The sequence below is a fragment of the Scyliorhinus canicula genome, chromosome 21 (genome assembly GCF_902713615.1).
Source record: "Scyliorhinus canicula chromosome 21, sScyCan1.1, whole genome shotgun sequence".
Lineage (NCBI taxonomy): Eukaryota > Metazoa > Chordata > Chondrichthyes > Carcharhiniformes > Scyliorhinidae > Scyliorhinus > Scyliorhinus canicula.
The window spans coordinates 17,558,431-17,575,412 of record NC_052166.1 but is presented as its reverse complement, the minus strand read 5'-3'; the positions used below and the strand labels follow the sequence as shown (position 1 = coordinate 17,575,412).

The 16,982-nt window shown below is 49.8% G+C and overlaps 1 protein-coding gene across 7 annotated transcripts in view; it reads left to right on the top strand.

Annotated features, from left to right (window-relative positions):
• LOC119955564 (glutamate receptor ionotropic, NMDA 1) overlaps positions 1–16,982 on the top strand; it is a 221,420-nt gene that overhangs the window by 92,310 nt on the left and 112,128 nt on the right. For all 7 annotated transcript variants that reach the window (XM_038781881.1, XM_038781882.1, XM_038781875.1 and 4 more), the window contains one exon: positions 7,523–7,644. In XM_038781881.1, coding sequence (XP_038637809.1) covers positions 7,523–7,644 — 122 coding nt within the window. The remainder of the gene's footprint in view (positions 1–7,522; positions 7,645–16,982) is intronic.

Sequence of the window (16,982 nt, the reverse complement as noted above, 5' to 3'; positions counted from 1 at the left end):
AGTCAGCTAAGGCCAGAAGGTACCTGGGGGGGGGGGTGACCTGGGGAGGCACCAAAGCACTAAGTTCACGGTGGGCAGTCAGTGGCGAGTGCAGTCGAATGGCGGCCTTGCAGGCTGCGGCAATGGTGATCTGTGGCCGGCCACCCCGACCCCATGGCCCACCTCCTGGCCGCCCCCACTACTCCCCCCAGCCTTGGCAGACGCGCCCCCCCCCCCCCCCCCCCCAGCCATCGGCAATACTGTCAGCACACTATAGTGATGTTGGACACTATTCGTACCCCCTCTCTCTCATCAACCATGGCACCTGTTTCCCAATTTGAAATACCACAAGTGAACCTCGGCGTCGGTAATTCCTCCTGGCGGAGGTGGAGCACCGTGGGAGGCTTGGAGAATACCGGGTCCGGCCTATTAATGATACGGCAACGGTGTTTATGTACAATTTGCTTGGCCACGCCAGCAGGCAGCGTAGAACGCATCCACGCCGCTGGCGAGGGACCGGAGCATGGCATTCCATTTGCCGCCTAGTGCAGACCTCGATTCTCGGCTGACACCCGATTCTCAGCTCAATCGTGTTTCCGGCGTCAGACGATGGAGAATCCGAGTTTGGTAATTACATACCGAGCAGTTACGAGGAATTACGAAAAGCTAGATGTGCCTCCAATTACTTTCCCAGGATTTATCTGTACTCCCTCTGTTCTGCTTAATCCAACTGTACCCAGTTAGTTTCTCCCTAAACTTGCCTGCACCAGTTTTTATTCTATGTCTCTATGTATTCAGCATCCATAGCAACCATCTGTAATCAGCTACATTTCTCTGTCTCAGTCTCAAACCCACTACGTTCCCCGGAATGTCTCCACCCCAATCCCAGACACTGCGAATGCTGGAAATCTGAACTAAAACAGAAAATGCTGGAAATTCTCAGCAGGTCTGACAGCGTCTGTGGAGGAAGAAATAGTTCAGGTTTCGGGTTGATGTCCTTGCGCTGACCCAGCAGTGCCCAGTTCCATTCATTATCAGTCTATTGTGGCCAGCTCCAATTACCCAGAGTCTGGCCAGGTGCTGATCCCCTGTGTCTGTCTGCAGCCAGCTCCCTGCTGCCTTGAGTCTGTCTGTAACCAGCTCTGCTTTGTACCAGCTCCATTCCCTCGAGATTATCCTGTCCATAAACACATTTGTACCTTGCGTTACAATCTTGTTTAAATTTGATTGATGTGTCTCTCCATTTCTAACCCTGGCCTGTGGCCCTTGTCTTTTGTCATTTATAAATGGGTTATTTTTAATCTGAGGTGGTTGATCTGGTTAAAGTGCTCTCGGGGATGTGGTTGATCTGGTTAAAGTGCTCTCAGGGATGTGGTTGATCTGGTTAAAGTGCTCTCAGGGATGTGGTTGATCTGGTTAAAGTGCTCTCAGGGATGTGGTTGATCTGGTTAAAGTGCTCTCAGGGATGTGGTTGATCTGGTTACAGTGCTCTCAGGGATGTGGTTGATCTGGTTAAAGTGCTCTCAGGGATGTGGTTGATCTGGTTAAAGTGCTCTCAGGGATGTGGTTGATCTGGTTAAAGTGCTCTCAGGGATGTGGTTGATCTGGTTAAAGTGGTCTCAGGGATGTGGTTGATCTGGTTAAAGTGGTCTCAGGGATGTGGTTGATCTGGTTAAAGTGCTCTCAGGGATGTGGTTGATCTGGTTAAAGTGGTCTCAGGGATGTGGTTAATCTGGTTAAAATGCTCTCAGGGATGTGGTTGATCTGGTTAAAGTGCTCTCAGGGATGTGGTTGATCTGGTTAAAGTGCTCTCAGGGATGTGGTTGATCTGGTTAAAGTGCTCTCAGGGATGTGGTTGATCTGGTTAAAGTGCTCTCAGGGATGTGGTTGATCTGGTTACAGTGCTCTCAGGGATGTAGTTGATCTGGTTAAAGTGCTCTCAGGGATGTGGTTGATCTGGTTAAAGTGGTCTCAGGGATGTGGTTGATCTGGTTAAAGTGGTCTCAGGGATGTGGTTGATCTGGTTAAAGTGCTCTCAGGGATGTGGTTGATCTGTAATCTTCAATCGGCTCTGAAGCAGCAGCGTTGAAGGAGTGGGGCACTTTGCAGCTCCCTGCTTCACTCCGCAGTCACGGAAGATTTCAAACTCCTACCCCAGCAAATTAATTCAGAGCAACCACGTCTTGGGAGAAAAACGTTGAGGGACAGATTGTAATCAGGTCTGTACAACCGGGGGCTACTGGCGAATAAGTAAAAGTGTTTGGAGGAAGGTGGTGCGGAACCTGTGATAGGCAGTATGGTGCTGGTGAGCTTGTGAAAAACAGGGGCAGTGGTGTTTTTGGGGGGGTGGGGCATGCTGGCGCAACTGTGAGAGCAGGACGCAAAACACTCAAGCGGCATGGTGGCACTGTGGGGTGGCATGGTGGTACAGTGGGGTGGCATGGTGGCACAGTGGGGTGGCATGGTGGCACAGTGGGGCGGCATGGTGACACAGTGGGGTGGCATGGTGACATAGAGGGGCAGCATGGTGGCATAGAGGGGCAGCATGGTGGCACAGTGGAGCGGCATGATGGCACAGTGGGGCGGCATGATGGCACAGTGGGGCGGCATGGTGGTGTAGTGGGGCGGCATGGTGGTGTAGTGGGGCGGCATGGTGGTGTAGTGGGGCGGCATGATGGCACAGTGGAGCGGAATGATGGTACAGTGGGGCGGCATGGTGGCGTAGTGGGGCAGCATGGTGGTGTAGTGGGGCAGCATGGTGGTGTAGTGGGGCAGCATGGTGGCACAGTGGGGCGGCATGGTGGCACAGTGGGGCGGCATGGTGGCACAGTGGGGCGGCATGGTGGCTTAGTGGGGCAGCATGGTGGCACAGTGGGGTGGCATGGTGGCACAGTGGGGCAGCATGGTAGCACAGTGGGGCGGCATGATGGCACAGAGGCGGCATGATGGCACAGTGTGGCAGCATGGTGGCACGGTGGGGCGGCATGGTGGCACAGTGGGCCAGCATGGTGTAACAGTGGCTAGCACCGTTACCTCACAGCACCAGGGATCCGGGTTCGATCCCAACCTTGGGAGACTGTGTGGAGTTTGCACTTTCTCCCCGTGTCTGCGTGGGTATCCTCCGGGTGCTCCGGTTTCCTCTCTCCGTGGATTGGCCATGGTCAATTAGTGTCCAGGGATGTGCAGGTTAGCTGGGATTACAGGATTGCAGGGGATAGAGTGGGGACATGGGTAAGGTGCTCTTTCAGAGGATCGGTGCAATCTCGATAGGCCGAGTGGCCTCCTTCTGCACTGTAGTGATTCGATGATTCAATAAGATTCTGAGGGACAGAAGTGCAGGGACCAAACAGCTCAAATACTGGGAGGTATCGTTAAATCCAGTACAACTGGTCACCCTGACTCACTACCACACGGAATAATTGAGGGGAAAGTCCTTTATAGGAAAGCTAAATAAATACAAGTAAAAAACAATGGAAAGCTAGTTTAATAGAAACATGGGAGGATGGGAGGCGGGCGGGTTGATGAGAGGAGAGTTAATGGGAGGGGGGTTGATGGGAGGAGGATGGGTTAATGGGAGGAGGGTAGGCTATTGGGAGGATGGGTTGATGGGAAGAGGATGGGTTGATGGGAGGAGGGTGGGTTAATGCGAGGATGGGTTGATGGGAAGAGGATTGGTTGATGGGAGGAGGATTGGAGGATGGGAAGAGGATGGGCTGATGGGAGGAGGGTGGGTTGATGGGAGGAGGATGGGTTGATGGGAGGAGGATGGGTTGTTGGGAGGAGAATGGGATGATGGGAGGAGGATGGGTTGATGGGAGGCAGATGAGTTGATGGGAGGAGGATGGGTTTATGGGAGGAGGATGGGAAGATGGGAGGAGGGCGGGTTTATGGGAGGAGGGTGGGTTGATGGGAGGAGGATTGGAGGATGGGAAGAGGATGGGTTGATGGGAGGAGGGTGGGCTAATGGGAGGATTGGAAGATGGGAGGAGGATGCGTTGATGGGAGGAGGATGGGTTGATGGGAGGAGGATGGGTTGATGCGAGGATGGGTTGATGCGAGGATGGGTTGATGGGAGGAGGATGGGTTGATGGGAGGAGGATGGGATGATGGGACGGGGATGGGTTGATGGGAGGAGGATGGGTTGATGGGAGGAGGATGGGTTGATGCGAGGATGGGTTGATGGGAAGAGGATGGGTTGATGGGAGGTGGATGGGATGATGGGAGGAGGATGGGTTGATGCGAGGATGGGTTGATGGGAGGAGGATGGGTTGATGGGAGGAGGATGGGTTGATGCGAGGATGGGTTGATGGGAGGAGGGTGGGTTGATGGGAGGAGGATGGTTTGATGCGAGGATGGGTTGATGGGAAGAGGATGGGTTGATGGGAGGTGGATGGGATGATGGGTGGAGGATGGGTTGATGGGACGGGGATGGGTTGATGGGAGGTGGATGGGATGATGGGTGGAGGATGGGTTGATGGGAGGCGGATGGGATGATGGGTGGAGGATGGGTTGATGGGACGGGGATGGGTTGATGGGAGATGGCTGGGTTGATGGGAGGCGGATGAGATGATGGGAGGAAGGGTTGATGGGAGAATGGGTTGATGGGAGGAAGGGTTGATGGGAAGAAGATGGGAGGATGGATTGATGGTAGGGTGGGTTGATGGGAGGAAGGGTTGATGGGAAGAAGATGGGAGGATAGATTGATGGGAGGATGGGTTGATGGGAAGAGGATGGGTTGATGGGAAGAGGATGGGTTGATGGGAAGAGGATGGATTGATGGTAGGATGGGTTGATGGGAGGAGGTTGGGTTGATGGGAGGAGGATGGCTTGATGGGAGGAGGGTGGGTTGATGAGAAGAGGATGTGTTGATGGGAGGTGGATGGGTTGATGGGAGGAGGGTGGGTTGATGGGAGGAGGATGGTATGATGGGAGGTGGATAGGTTGATGGGAGGAGGATGGATTGATGGGAGGAGGATGGTATGATGGGAGGTGGATGGGTTGATGGGAGGAGGGTGGGTTGATGAGAAGAGGATGTGATGATGGGAGGTGGATGGGTTGATGGGAGGAGGGTGGGTTGATGGGAGGAGAATGGCTTGATGGGAGGAGGGTGGGTTTATGAGAAGAGGATGTGTTGATGGGAGGTGGATGGGTTGATGGGAGGAGGGTGGGTTGATGGGAGGAGGATGGTATGATGGGAGGTGGATAGGTTGATGGGAGGAGGGTGGGTTGATGCGAGGAGGATGGTTTGATGGGAGGTGGATGGGTTGATGGGAGGAGGGTGGGTTGATGGGTGGAGGGTGGGTTGGAACGAGGATCGGTTGATGTGAGAATGGGAAGATGGGAGGATGGGTTGATGAGAGGAGGAAGGGTTGATGGGAGGAGGATGGTTTGATAGGAGGTGGATGGGTTGATGTGAGGAGGATGAGAAGATGGGAGGGTGGGTTGATGGGTGGAGGATGGGATGATGGTAGGAGGATGGGAGGATGGAAAGATGGGAGGAAGGTTGGTTGATGGGAGGAGGATGGGTTGATGGGAGGAGGATGGGTTGATGGGAGGAGGATGGGTTGATGGGAGGAGGATGAGTTGATAGGAGGATGGGTTGATGGGAGGAGGATGGGTTGATGGGAGGGGGATGGGTTGATGGGAGGTGGATGGGTTGATGGGAGGATGGGTTGATGGGAAGAGGATGGGGTGATGGGAGGATGGATTAATGGGAGGAGGATGGGTTAATGGGATGATGGGTGGATGGGTTGGATGATAATGGATGAGAGAAGGTGTGATGGAGTATAAACCCCTTCACGGCTTTGGTCAAGTGGCCTGCTTCTGAGGTGTAAAAATTTGGAGGAGCATTCTCTGGGGGGTTGAGGATTCCTGTGAGCTTGCCTCCTCCTCTATGTTGTTCTTCCCGCTTCCTCAAGACCCACCTGTTCCCCCTTCGTAGATGGATCCTTGATCAAGAAACAACTGAAATATCAGACTTTCCTTTTGATGATTCAGAACCTGCAGCAACAACTGACAGCAGATTTATAACATTAAGTAAAAGCCACAAACTGCTGCTTGAAAATGTCTCCAAAACCTCTTTATTGTTTTACCTAAAATTTGCTCAGATAAATAGGCAGCAAAAATAACGTGATGACCATTATGTAATTTTTCCCTCAATAAAGTTTGAAGTGGATGCCTCGGGGCTTTTCCCACCCACAGTTGCTGGGTGGGATTAGAAGGTTGTCAGACAAGCTCCATCCATGTCCATTCCCAGCTGTTGGCCACACTCTTCCCAGTTGGAAGGGGTAGGATTTAGCCGGCATGGCTCCTCTGGTTTGCTTCTGAAACACTGCTCGCTCGTGCTTCATGCTGTTCTTGCTTTTCCTCCTCCATTGATTTCCAAGAGTATAAATTACCACAAGAACCTCCTTTTGAAAAGTAATTGCAGTGCCTGACCCCACGATGGGTTCAGGACATTCTCCAAGCCACTGCAAGCTGTTTAAGATGGTTTAAGTAGCGGAATCCAAAGTGCTGGGCAATCAAAATGTCTGAAACACTTCTGAGTATTTTAGCTGAGACAGCTGATAACCCTTTCAAGACAACGCTGGAACGAGCCTCCTCCACACTTCTGTGGGAGGAATCAGGAACTAACGATGCCAATTTGCATAAAGATGGAAATGATGTGAAACATTGTGGTTTCAACATCCAGCCCTGATTTGCATTTATTTATAAAGCCCCCACCTCTTTCCAGGGAGAAGTCTGGTCATTGAATCATAGAATCCCTACAGTGCAGTAGAAAGCCATTCTCCAATCGAGCCTGCACCGACTTTCCGAAAGAACAGCCCAGGCCCACTCCCCCCTCCTATCCCCACAATCCCACAACCTAACCTAATCTTTGGACACTAAGGGACAATTGATCCTGGTCAATCCACCTAACCTGCATGCTTTGGTTTGTGGGAAGAAACCGGAGCACTTGGAGGAAAGCCATGCAGACATAGGGTGGAAACTCCACACAGTCATCCCAAGGCTGGAATCGAACCTGGCTGGTCCCTACCACCCTGTGTCTTTGCACTAACCGAGCGGTAGGAACTCGGTCAGTTCATAAATGAAGTCTGACCCTTTGATGAGAACAAGAGGGAGCCTCCAAACCAAGACGGGAGAGCTGGTGAAAAAATGGCAATGGAAAATTGGGACTAGCTTAGTGGTAAAAACTAGGCGCCATGGACAAGTTGGGCCGAAGGGCCAGTTTCCATGCTGTAAACCATTATGACTGTAAAATGATCTGTAGTGTGCCCAGTATTGGGCGAGTTTGTCAGCTCCGACCTCAATTCTCCACAACCGTCTCGTTGAGAGAATTGATATCAAAACTCTTGAGTGCACACTTATTTTCAGTGCTTCTCAACTGTGCAGTGATGCACGATTAATTGTTGCATTTGGCATTGTAGAAGCCAGGTGGACACATCAACATTCAGGTGCCCAGAAACAGTGGGTACACTGCAGTAAGTCAGGGACTGATAACTGCCTCATCAAACATTAATGTCTTCCTCTTCATCCTCCTCAGTGAAGATGACGCTGTAACAATGTTCAAGACTGCAACAGTCCTGAATATGACGGGGCCTGGCTATGTTTGGCTTGTTGGAGAGAGAGAGATATCTGGCAGGGCCATGCAACATGTTCCAGAAGGTAAGATAACGAAATCCTGAGGTCATCTCTCTGAACCTTCACACATATTCCTCAGGAATTTCATAATGTGACATCCAAACATTGTCACTGGATCTCACATCCACATGCTATTTAACTCTCGAAACAACCCTTCACTGTACAACTCTTAATATACCACACCCCTCACTGTAACACTGAAATATACCCCACACCCCTCACTGTAACACTCTGATATACCCCACACCCCTCACTGAAACACTCTGATATACCCCACGCCCCTCACTGTAACACTCTGATATACCGCACATCCCTCACTGTAACACTGAAATATACCCCTCTCACTGAAACACTCTGATATATCCCACACCCCTCACTGTAACACTGAAATATACCCCACACCCCTCACTGTAACACTCTGATATACCGCACATCCCTCACTGTAACACTGAAATATACCCCTCTCACTGAAACACTCTGATATATCCCACACCCCTCACTGTAACACTGAACGTACCCCTCTCACTGAAACACTCTGATATACCCCACACCCCTCACTGTAACACTGAACGTACCCCTCTCACTGAAACACTCTGATATACCCCACACCCCTCACTGTAACACTGAACGTACCGCTCTCACTGAAGCACTCTGATATACCCCACACCCCGCACTGTAACACTGAAATGTACCCCTCTCACTGAAACACTCTGATATACCCCACACCCCTCACTGTAACACTGAAATGTACCCCTCTCACTGAAACACTCTGATATACCCCACACCCCTCACTGTAACACTGAAATGTACCCCTCTCACTGAAACACTCTTATATATCCCACACCCCTCACTGTAACACTCTGATATACCCCACACCCCTCACTGTAACACTGAAATGTACCCCTCTCACTGAAACACTCTGATATATCCCACACCCCTCACTGTAACACTCTGATATACCCCACACCCCTCACTGTAACACTGAAATATACCCCTCTCACTGAAACACTCTGATATATCCCGCACCCCTCACTGTAACACTGAACGTACCCCTCTCACTGAAACACTCTGATATACCCCACACCCTTCACTGTAACACTGAACGTACCCCTCTCACTGAAGCACTCTGATATACCCCACACCCCGCACTGTAACACTGAAATGTACCCCTCTCACTGTAACACTCTTATATATCCCACACCCCTCACTGTAACACTCTGATATACCCCACACCCCTCACTGTAACACTGAAATGTACCCCTCTCACTGAAACACTCTGATATATCCCACACCCCTCACTGTAACACTCTGATATACCCCACACCCCTCACTGTAACACTCTGATATACCCCACACCCCTCACTGTAACACTCTGATATACCCCACACTCCTCACTGTAACACTCTGATATACCCCACACCCCTCACTGTAACACTCTGATATACCCCACAGCCCTCACTGTAATACTCTGATATACCCCACACCCCTCACTGTAACATTCTGATATACCCCACACCCCTCACTGTAACACTCTGATATACCCCACAGCCCTCACTGTAATACTCTGATATACCCCACAACCCCTCACTGTAACACTCTGATATACCCCACACCCCTCACTGTAACACTCTGATATACCCCACACCTCTCACTGAAACACTCTGATATATCCCACACCCCTCACTGTAACACTCTGATATACCCCACAACCCCTCACTGTTACACTCTGATATACCGCACATCCCTCACTGTAACACACTGATATACTCCACACCCCTCAATGTAACACTCTGATATACCCCACACCCCTCACTGTAACACTCTGATATACCCCACAACCCCTCACTGTAATACTCTGATATATCTCAAATCCCTCACTGTAACACTCTGATATACCTCACATCACTCACTGTAACACTCTGATATACCCCACATCCCTCACTGAAATACTCTGATATACCCCACACCCCTGACTATATCACTCTGATATACCCCACACCCCTCACTGTAACAATATGATATACCGCACTCTCCTCACTATAATACTCTGAATAACCCCACACTCCTCCCTGTAACACTCTGATATACCCACACCTTCACTGTAACACTCTGATATACCCCACGCCCCTCACTGTAACACTCTGAATAACCCCACACCCCTTACTGCAACACTCTGAATAACCCCACACCCCTCACTGTAACACTCTGATTGACCCCACACCCCTCACTGTAACACTCTGAATAACCCCACACCCCTCACTGTAACACTCTGATATACCCCACACCCCTCACTGTAACACTCTGAATAACCCAACACCCCTCACTGTAACACTCTCATATACCCCACAACCCCTCACTGTAACACTCTGATATACCGCACATCCCTCACTGTAACACTCTGATATATCCCACACCCCTCACTGTAACAATGAGATATCCCACACCCCGCACTGTAACACTCTGATATATCCCACACCCCTCACTGTAACACTCTGATATACCCCACACCTCTCACTGTAACACTGATATATCCCACACCCCTCACTGCAACACTGATATATCCCACACCCCTCATTGTAACAATGAGATATCCCACACCCCTCACTGTAACACTCTGACAAACCCCACAACCCTCACTGTAACACTCTGATACACCCCTCACTGTAACACTGATATATCCCACACCCCTCACTGTAACACTGATATATCCCACACCCCTCACTGTAACACTGAAATATACCCCCCCCCCCTCACTATAACACTCTGATAGACCCCACACCCCTCCCTGTAACACTGATATACCCCACACCCCTCACTGTAACAATCATATATACCCCACACCCCTCACTGTAACACTCTGAATAATCCCACACCCCTCACTGTAACACACTGATATACCCCACACCCCTCACTGTAACACTCTGATTGACCCCACACCCCTCACTGTAACACTCTGAATAACCCCACACCCCTCACTGTAACACTCTGATATACCCCACACCCCTCACTGTAACACTCTGAATAACCCCACACCCCTCACTGTAACACTCTCATATACCCCACAAGCCCTCACTGGAACACTCTGATATACCCCACACCCCTCACTGTAACACTCTGATATACCCCACACCCCTCATTGCAACACTCTGACATACTCCACACCCCTCACTGTAACACTCTGATATATCCCACACCCTTCACTGGAACACTCTGATACTCCACACCTCTCACTGTAACTCTGATATATCCCACACCCCTCACTGTAACACTGATATATCCCACACCACTCACTGTAACACTCTGATATACCCCACAGCCCTCACTGTAACACTCTGATATATCCCACACCCCTCACTGTAACACTCTGATATGTCCCACACCCCTCACTGTAACACTCTGATATATCCCACACCCTTCACTGTAACACTCTGATATACCCCACACCTCTCACTGTAACACTGATATATCCCACACCCCTCACTGTAACTCTGATATATCCCACACCCCTCACTGTAACAATGAGATCTCCCACACCTCTCACTGTAACACTCTGATATATCCCACACCCCTCACTGTAACACTCTGATATACCCCACACCTCTCACTGTAACACTGATATATCCCACACCCCTCACTGCAACACTGATATATCCCACACCCCTCATTGTAACAATGAGATATCCCACACCCCTCACTGTAACACTCTGACAAACCCCACAACCCTCACTGTAACACTCTGATACACCCCTCACTGTAACACTGATATATCCCACACCCCTCACTGTAACACTGATATATCCCACACCCCTCACTGTAACACTGAAATATACCCCCCCCCCTCACTATAACACTCTGATAGACCCCACACCCCTCCCTGTAACACTGATATACCCCACACCCCTCACTGTAACAATCATATATACCCCACACCCCTCACTGTAACACTCTGAATAACCCCATACCCCTCACTGTAACACTCTGAATAATCCCACACCCCTCACTGTAACACACTGATATACCCAACACCCCTCACTGTAACACTCTGATTAACCCCACACCCCTCACTGTAACACTCTGAATAACCCCACACCCCTCACTGTAACACTCTGATATACCCCACACCCCTCACTGTAACACTCTGAATAACCCCACACCCCTCACTGTAACACTCTCATATACCCCACAACCCCTCACTGTAACACTCTGATATACCCCACACCCCTCACTGTAACACTCTGATATACCCCACACCCCTCATTGCAACACTCTGACATACCCCACACCCCTCACTGTAACACTCTGATATATCCCACACCCTTCACTGTAACACTCTGATACTCCACACCTCTCACTGTAACTCTGATATGTCCCACACCCCTCACTGTAACACTGATATATCCCACACCACTCACTGTAACACTCTGATATACCCCACACCCCTCACTGTAACACTCTGATATATCCCACACCCCTCACTGTAACACTCTGATATGTCCCACACCCCTCACTGTAACACTCTGATATATCCCACACCCTTCACTGTAACACTCTGATATACCCCACACCCCTCACTGTAACACTCTGATATGTCCCACACCCCTCACTGTAACACTGATATATCCCACACCACTCACTGTAACACTCTGATATACCCCACACCTCTCACTGTAACACTGATATATCCCACACCCCTCACTGTAACTCTGATATATCCCACACCCCTCACTGTAACACTCTGATATACCCCACACCTCTCACTGTAACACTGATATATCCCACACCCCTCACTGCAACACTGATATATCCCACACCCCTCATTGTAACAATGAGATATCCCACACCCCTCACTGTAACACTCTGACAAACCCCACAACCCTCACTGTAACACTCTGATACACCCCTCACTGCAACACTGATATATCCCACACCCCTCACTGTAACACTGATATATCCCACACCCCTCACTGTAACACTGAAATATACCCCCCCCCCTCACTATAACACTCTGATAGACCCCACACCCCTCCCTGTAACACTGATATACCCCACACCCCTCACTGTAACACTCATATATACCCCACACCCCTCACTATAATACTCTGAATAACCCCACACCCCCACTATAATACTCTGAATAACCCCACACCCCTTCCTGTAACACTGATATATCCCACACCCCTCAATGTAACACTGATATATCTCACACCCCTCAATGTAACACTGATATATCTCTCACCCCTCACTGTAACACTCTGATATACCCCACACCTCTCACTGTAACACTGATATATCCCACACCCCTCACTGTTACACTCTGATAGACCCCACACCCCTCACTGTAACACTCATATATACCCCACACCTCTCACTGTAACACTCTGATATACCCCACACCCCTCACTGTAACACTCTGAATAACCCCACACGCCTAACTATAACACTCTGATATACCCCACACCCCTCACTATAATACTCTGATATACCCAACACCCCTCCCTGTAACACTCTGAATAACCCCACACTCCTCCCTGTAACACTCTGATATACCCACACCTTCACTGTAACACTCTGATATACCCCACACCCCTCACTGGAACACTCTGAATAACCCCACACCCCTCACTGCAACACTCTGATATACCCCACACCCCTCACTGTAACACTCTGAATAACCCCACACCCCTCACTGTAACACTCTGATATACCCCACAACCCCTCACTGTAACACTCTGAATAACCCCACACCCCTCACTGTAACACTCTCATATACCCCACAACCCCTCACTGTAACACTCTGATATACCCCACACCCCTCACTGTAACACTCTGATATGTCCCACACCCCTCACTGTAACACTGATATATCCCACACCACTCACTGTAACACTCTGATATACACCACACCCCTCACTGTAACACTCTGATATATCCCACACCCCTCACTGTAACACTCTGATATATCCCACACCCCTCACTGTAACACTCTGATATATCCCACACCCTTCACTGTAACACTCTGATACTCCACACCTCTCACTGTAACTCTGATATGTCCCACACCCCTCACTGTAACACTGATATATCCCACACCACTCACTGTAACACTCTGATATACCCCACACCTCTCACTGTAACACTGATATATCCCACACCCCTCACTGTAACTCTGATATATCCCACACCCCTCACTGTAACAATGAGATCTCCCACACCTCTCACTGTAACACTCTGATATATCCCACACCCCTCACTGTAACACTCTGATATACCCCACACCTCTCACTGTAACACTGATATATCCCACACCCCTCACTGCAACACTGATATATCCCACACCCCTCATTGTAACAATGAGATATCCCACACCCCTCACTGTAACACTCTGACAAACCGCACAACCCTCACTGTAACACTCTGATACACCCCTCACTGTAACACTGATATATCCCACACCCCTCACTGTAACACTGATATATCCCACACCCCTCACTGTAACACTGAAATATACCCCACACCCCTCACTATAATACTCTGAATAACCCCACACCCCCACTATAATACTCTGAATAACCCCACACCCCTCCCTGTAACACTGATATATCCCACACCCCTCAATGTAACACTGATATATCTCACACCCCTCAATGTAACACTGATATATCTCACACCCCTCACTGTAACACTCTGATATACCCCACACCTCTCACTGTAACACTGATATATCCCACACCCCTCACTGTTACACTCTGATAGACCCCACACCCCTCACTGTAACACTCATATATACCCCACACCTCTCACTGTAACACTCTGAGATACCCCACACCCCTCACTGTAACACTCTGAATAACCCCACACGCCTAACTATAACACTCTGATATACCCCACACCCCTCACTATAATACTCTGATATACCCCACACCCCTCCCTGTAACACTCTGAATAACCCCACACTCCTCCCTGTAACACTCTGATATACCCACACCTTCACTGTAACACTCTGATATACCCCACACCCCTCACTGTAACACTCTGAATAACCCCACACCCCTCACTGCAACACTCTGATATACCCCACACCCCTCACTGTAACACTCTGAATAACCCCATACCCCTCACTGTAACACTCTGAATAACCCCACACCCCTCACTGTAACACACTGATACACCCCACACCCCTCACTGTAACACTCTGATATACCCCATACCCCTCCCTGTAACACTCTGAATAACCCCACACTCCTCCCTGGATCACTCTGATATACCCACACCTTCACTGTAACACTCTGATATACCCCACACCCCTCACTGCAACACTCTGAATAACCCCACACCCCTCACTGCAACACTCTGATATACCCCACACCCCTCCCTGTAACACTCTGAATAACCCCACACTCCTCCCTGGATCACTCTGATATACCCACACCTTCACTGTAACACTCTGATATACCCCACACCCCTCACTGCAACACTCTGAATAACCCCACACCCCTCACTGCAACACTCTGATATACCCCACACCCCTCACTGTAACACTCTGAATAACCCCACACCCCTCACTGTAACACACTGATACACCCCACACCCCTCACTGTAACACTCTGATATACCCCACACCCCTCACTGTAACACTCTGATATACCCCACACCCCTCACTGTAACACTCTGATACTCCACACCTCTCACTGTAACTCTGATATGTCCCACACCCCTCACTGTAACACTGATATATCCCACACCACTCACTGTAACACTCTCATAGACCCTACACCTCTCACTGTAACACTGATATATCCCACACCCCTCCCTGTAACACTGATATACCATACACCCCTCACTGTAACACTCATATATACCCCACACCCCTCACCATAATACTCTGAATAACCCCACATCCCCCACTATAATACTCTGAATAACCCCACACCCCTCCCTGTAACACTGATATATCCCACACCCCTCAATGTAACACTGATATATCTCACACCCCTCACTGTAACACTCTGATAAACCCCACACCTCTCACTGTAACACTGATATATCCCACACCCCTCACTGTTACACTCTGATAGACCCCACACCCCTCACTGTAACACTCATATATACCCCACACCCCTCCCTGTAACACTCTGATATACCCCACACCCCTCACTGTAACACTCTGAATAACCCCACACTGCTCCCTGTAACACTCTGATATACCCACACCTTCACTGTAACACTCTGATATACCCCACACCCCTCACTGTTACACTCTGAATAACCCCACACCCCTCACTGTAATACACCGATACACCCCACACCCCTCACTGTAACACTCTGTCATACTCCACACCCCTCACTATAACATTCTGATATATCCCACACCCTTCACTGTAACACTCTGATACTCCACACCTCTCACTGTAACTCTGATATGTCCCACACCCCTCACTGTAACACTGATATATCCCACACCACTCACTGTAACACTCTGATATACCCCACACCTCTCACTGTAACACTGATATATCCCACACCCCTCACTGTAACTCTGATATATCCCACACCCCTCACTGTAACAATGAGATATCCCACACCTCTCACTGTAACACTCTGAATAACCCCACACCCCTCACTGCAACACTCTGATATACCCCACACCCCTCACTGTAACACTCTGAATAACCCCATATCCCTCACTGTAACACTCTGAATAACCCCACACCCCTCACTGTAACACACTGATACACCCCACACCCCTCACTGTAACACTCTGATTGACCCCACACCCCTCACTGTAACACTCTGAATAACACCACACCCCTCACTGTAACACTCTGATATACCCCACACCCCTCAATGTAACACTCTGAATAACCCCACACCCCTCACTGTAACACTCTGAATAACCCCACACCACTCACTGCAACACTCTGATATACCCCACACCCCTCACTGTAACACTCTGAATAACCCCATACCCCTCACTGTAACACTCTGAATAACCCCACACCCCTCACTGTAACACACTGATACACCCCACACCCCTCACTGTAACACTCTGATTGACCCCACACCCCTTACTGTAACACTCTGAATAACACCACACCCCTCACTGTAACACTCTCATATACCCCACAACCCCTCACTGTAACACTCTGATATACCCCACACCCCTCACTGTAACACTCTGATATACCCCACACCCCTCACTGCAACACTCTGTCAAACTCCACACCCTTCACTATAACATTCTGATATATCCCACACCCTTCACTGTAACACTCTGATACTCCACACCTCTCACTGTAACTCTGATATGTCCCACACCCCTCACTGTAACATTGATATATCCCACACACCTCAATGTAACACTG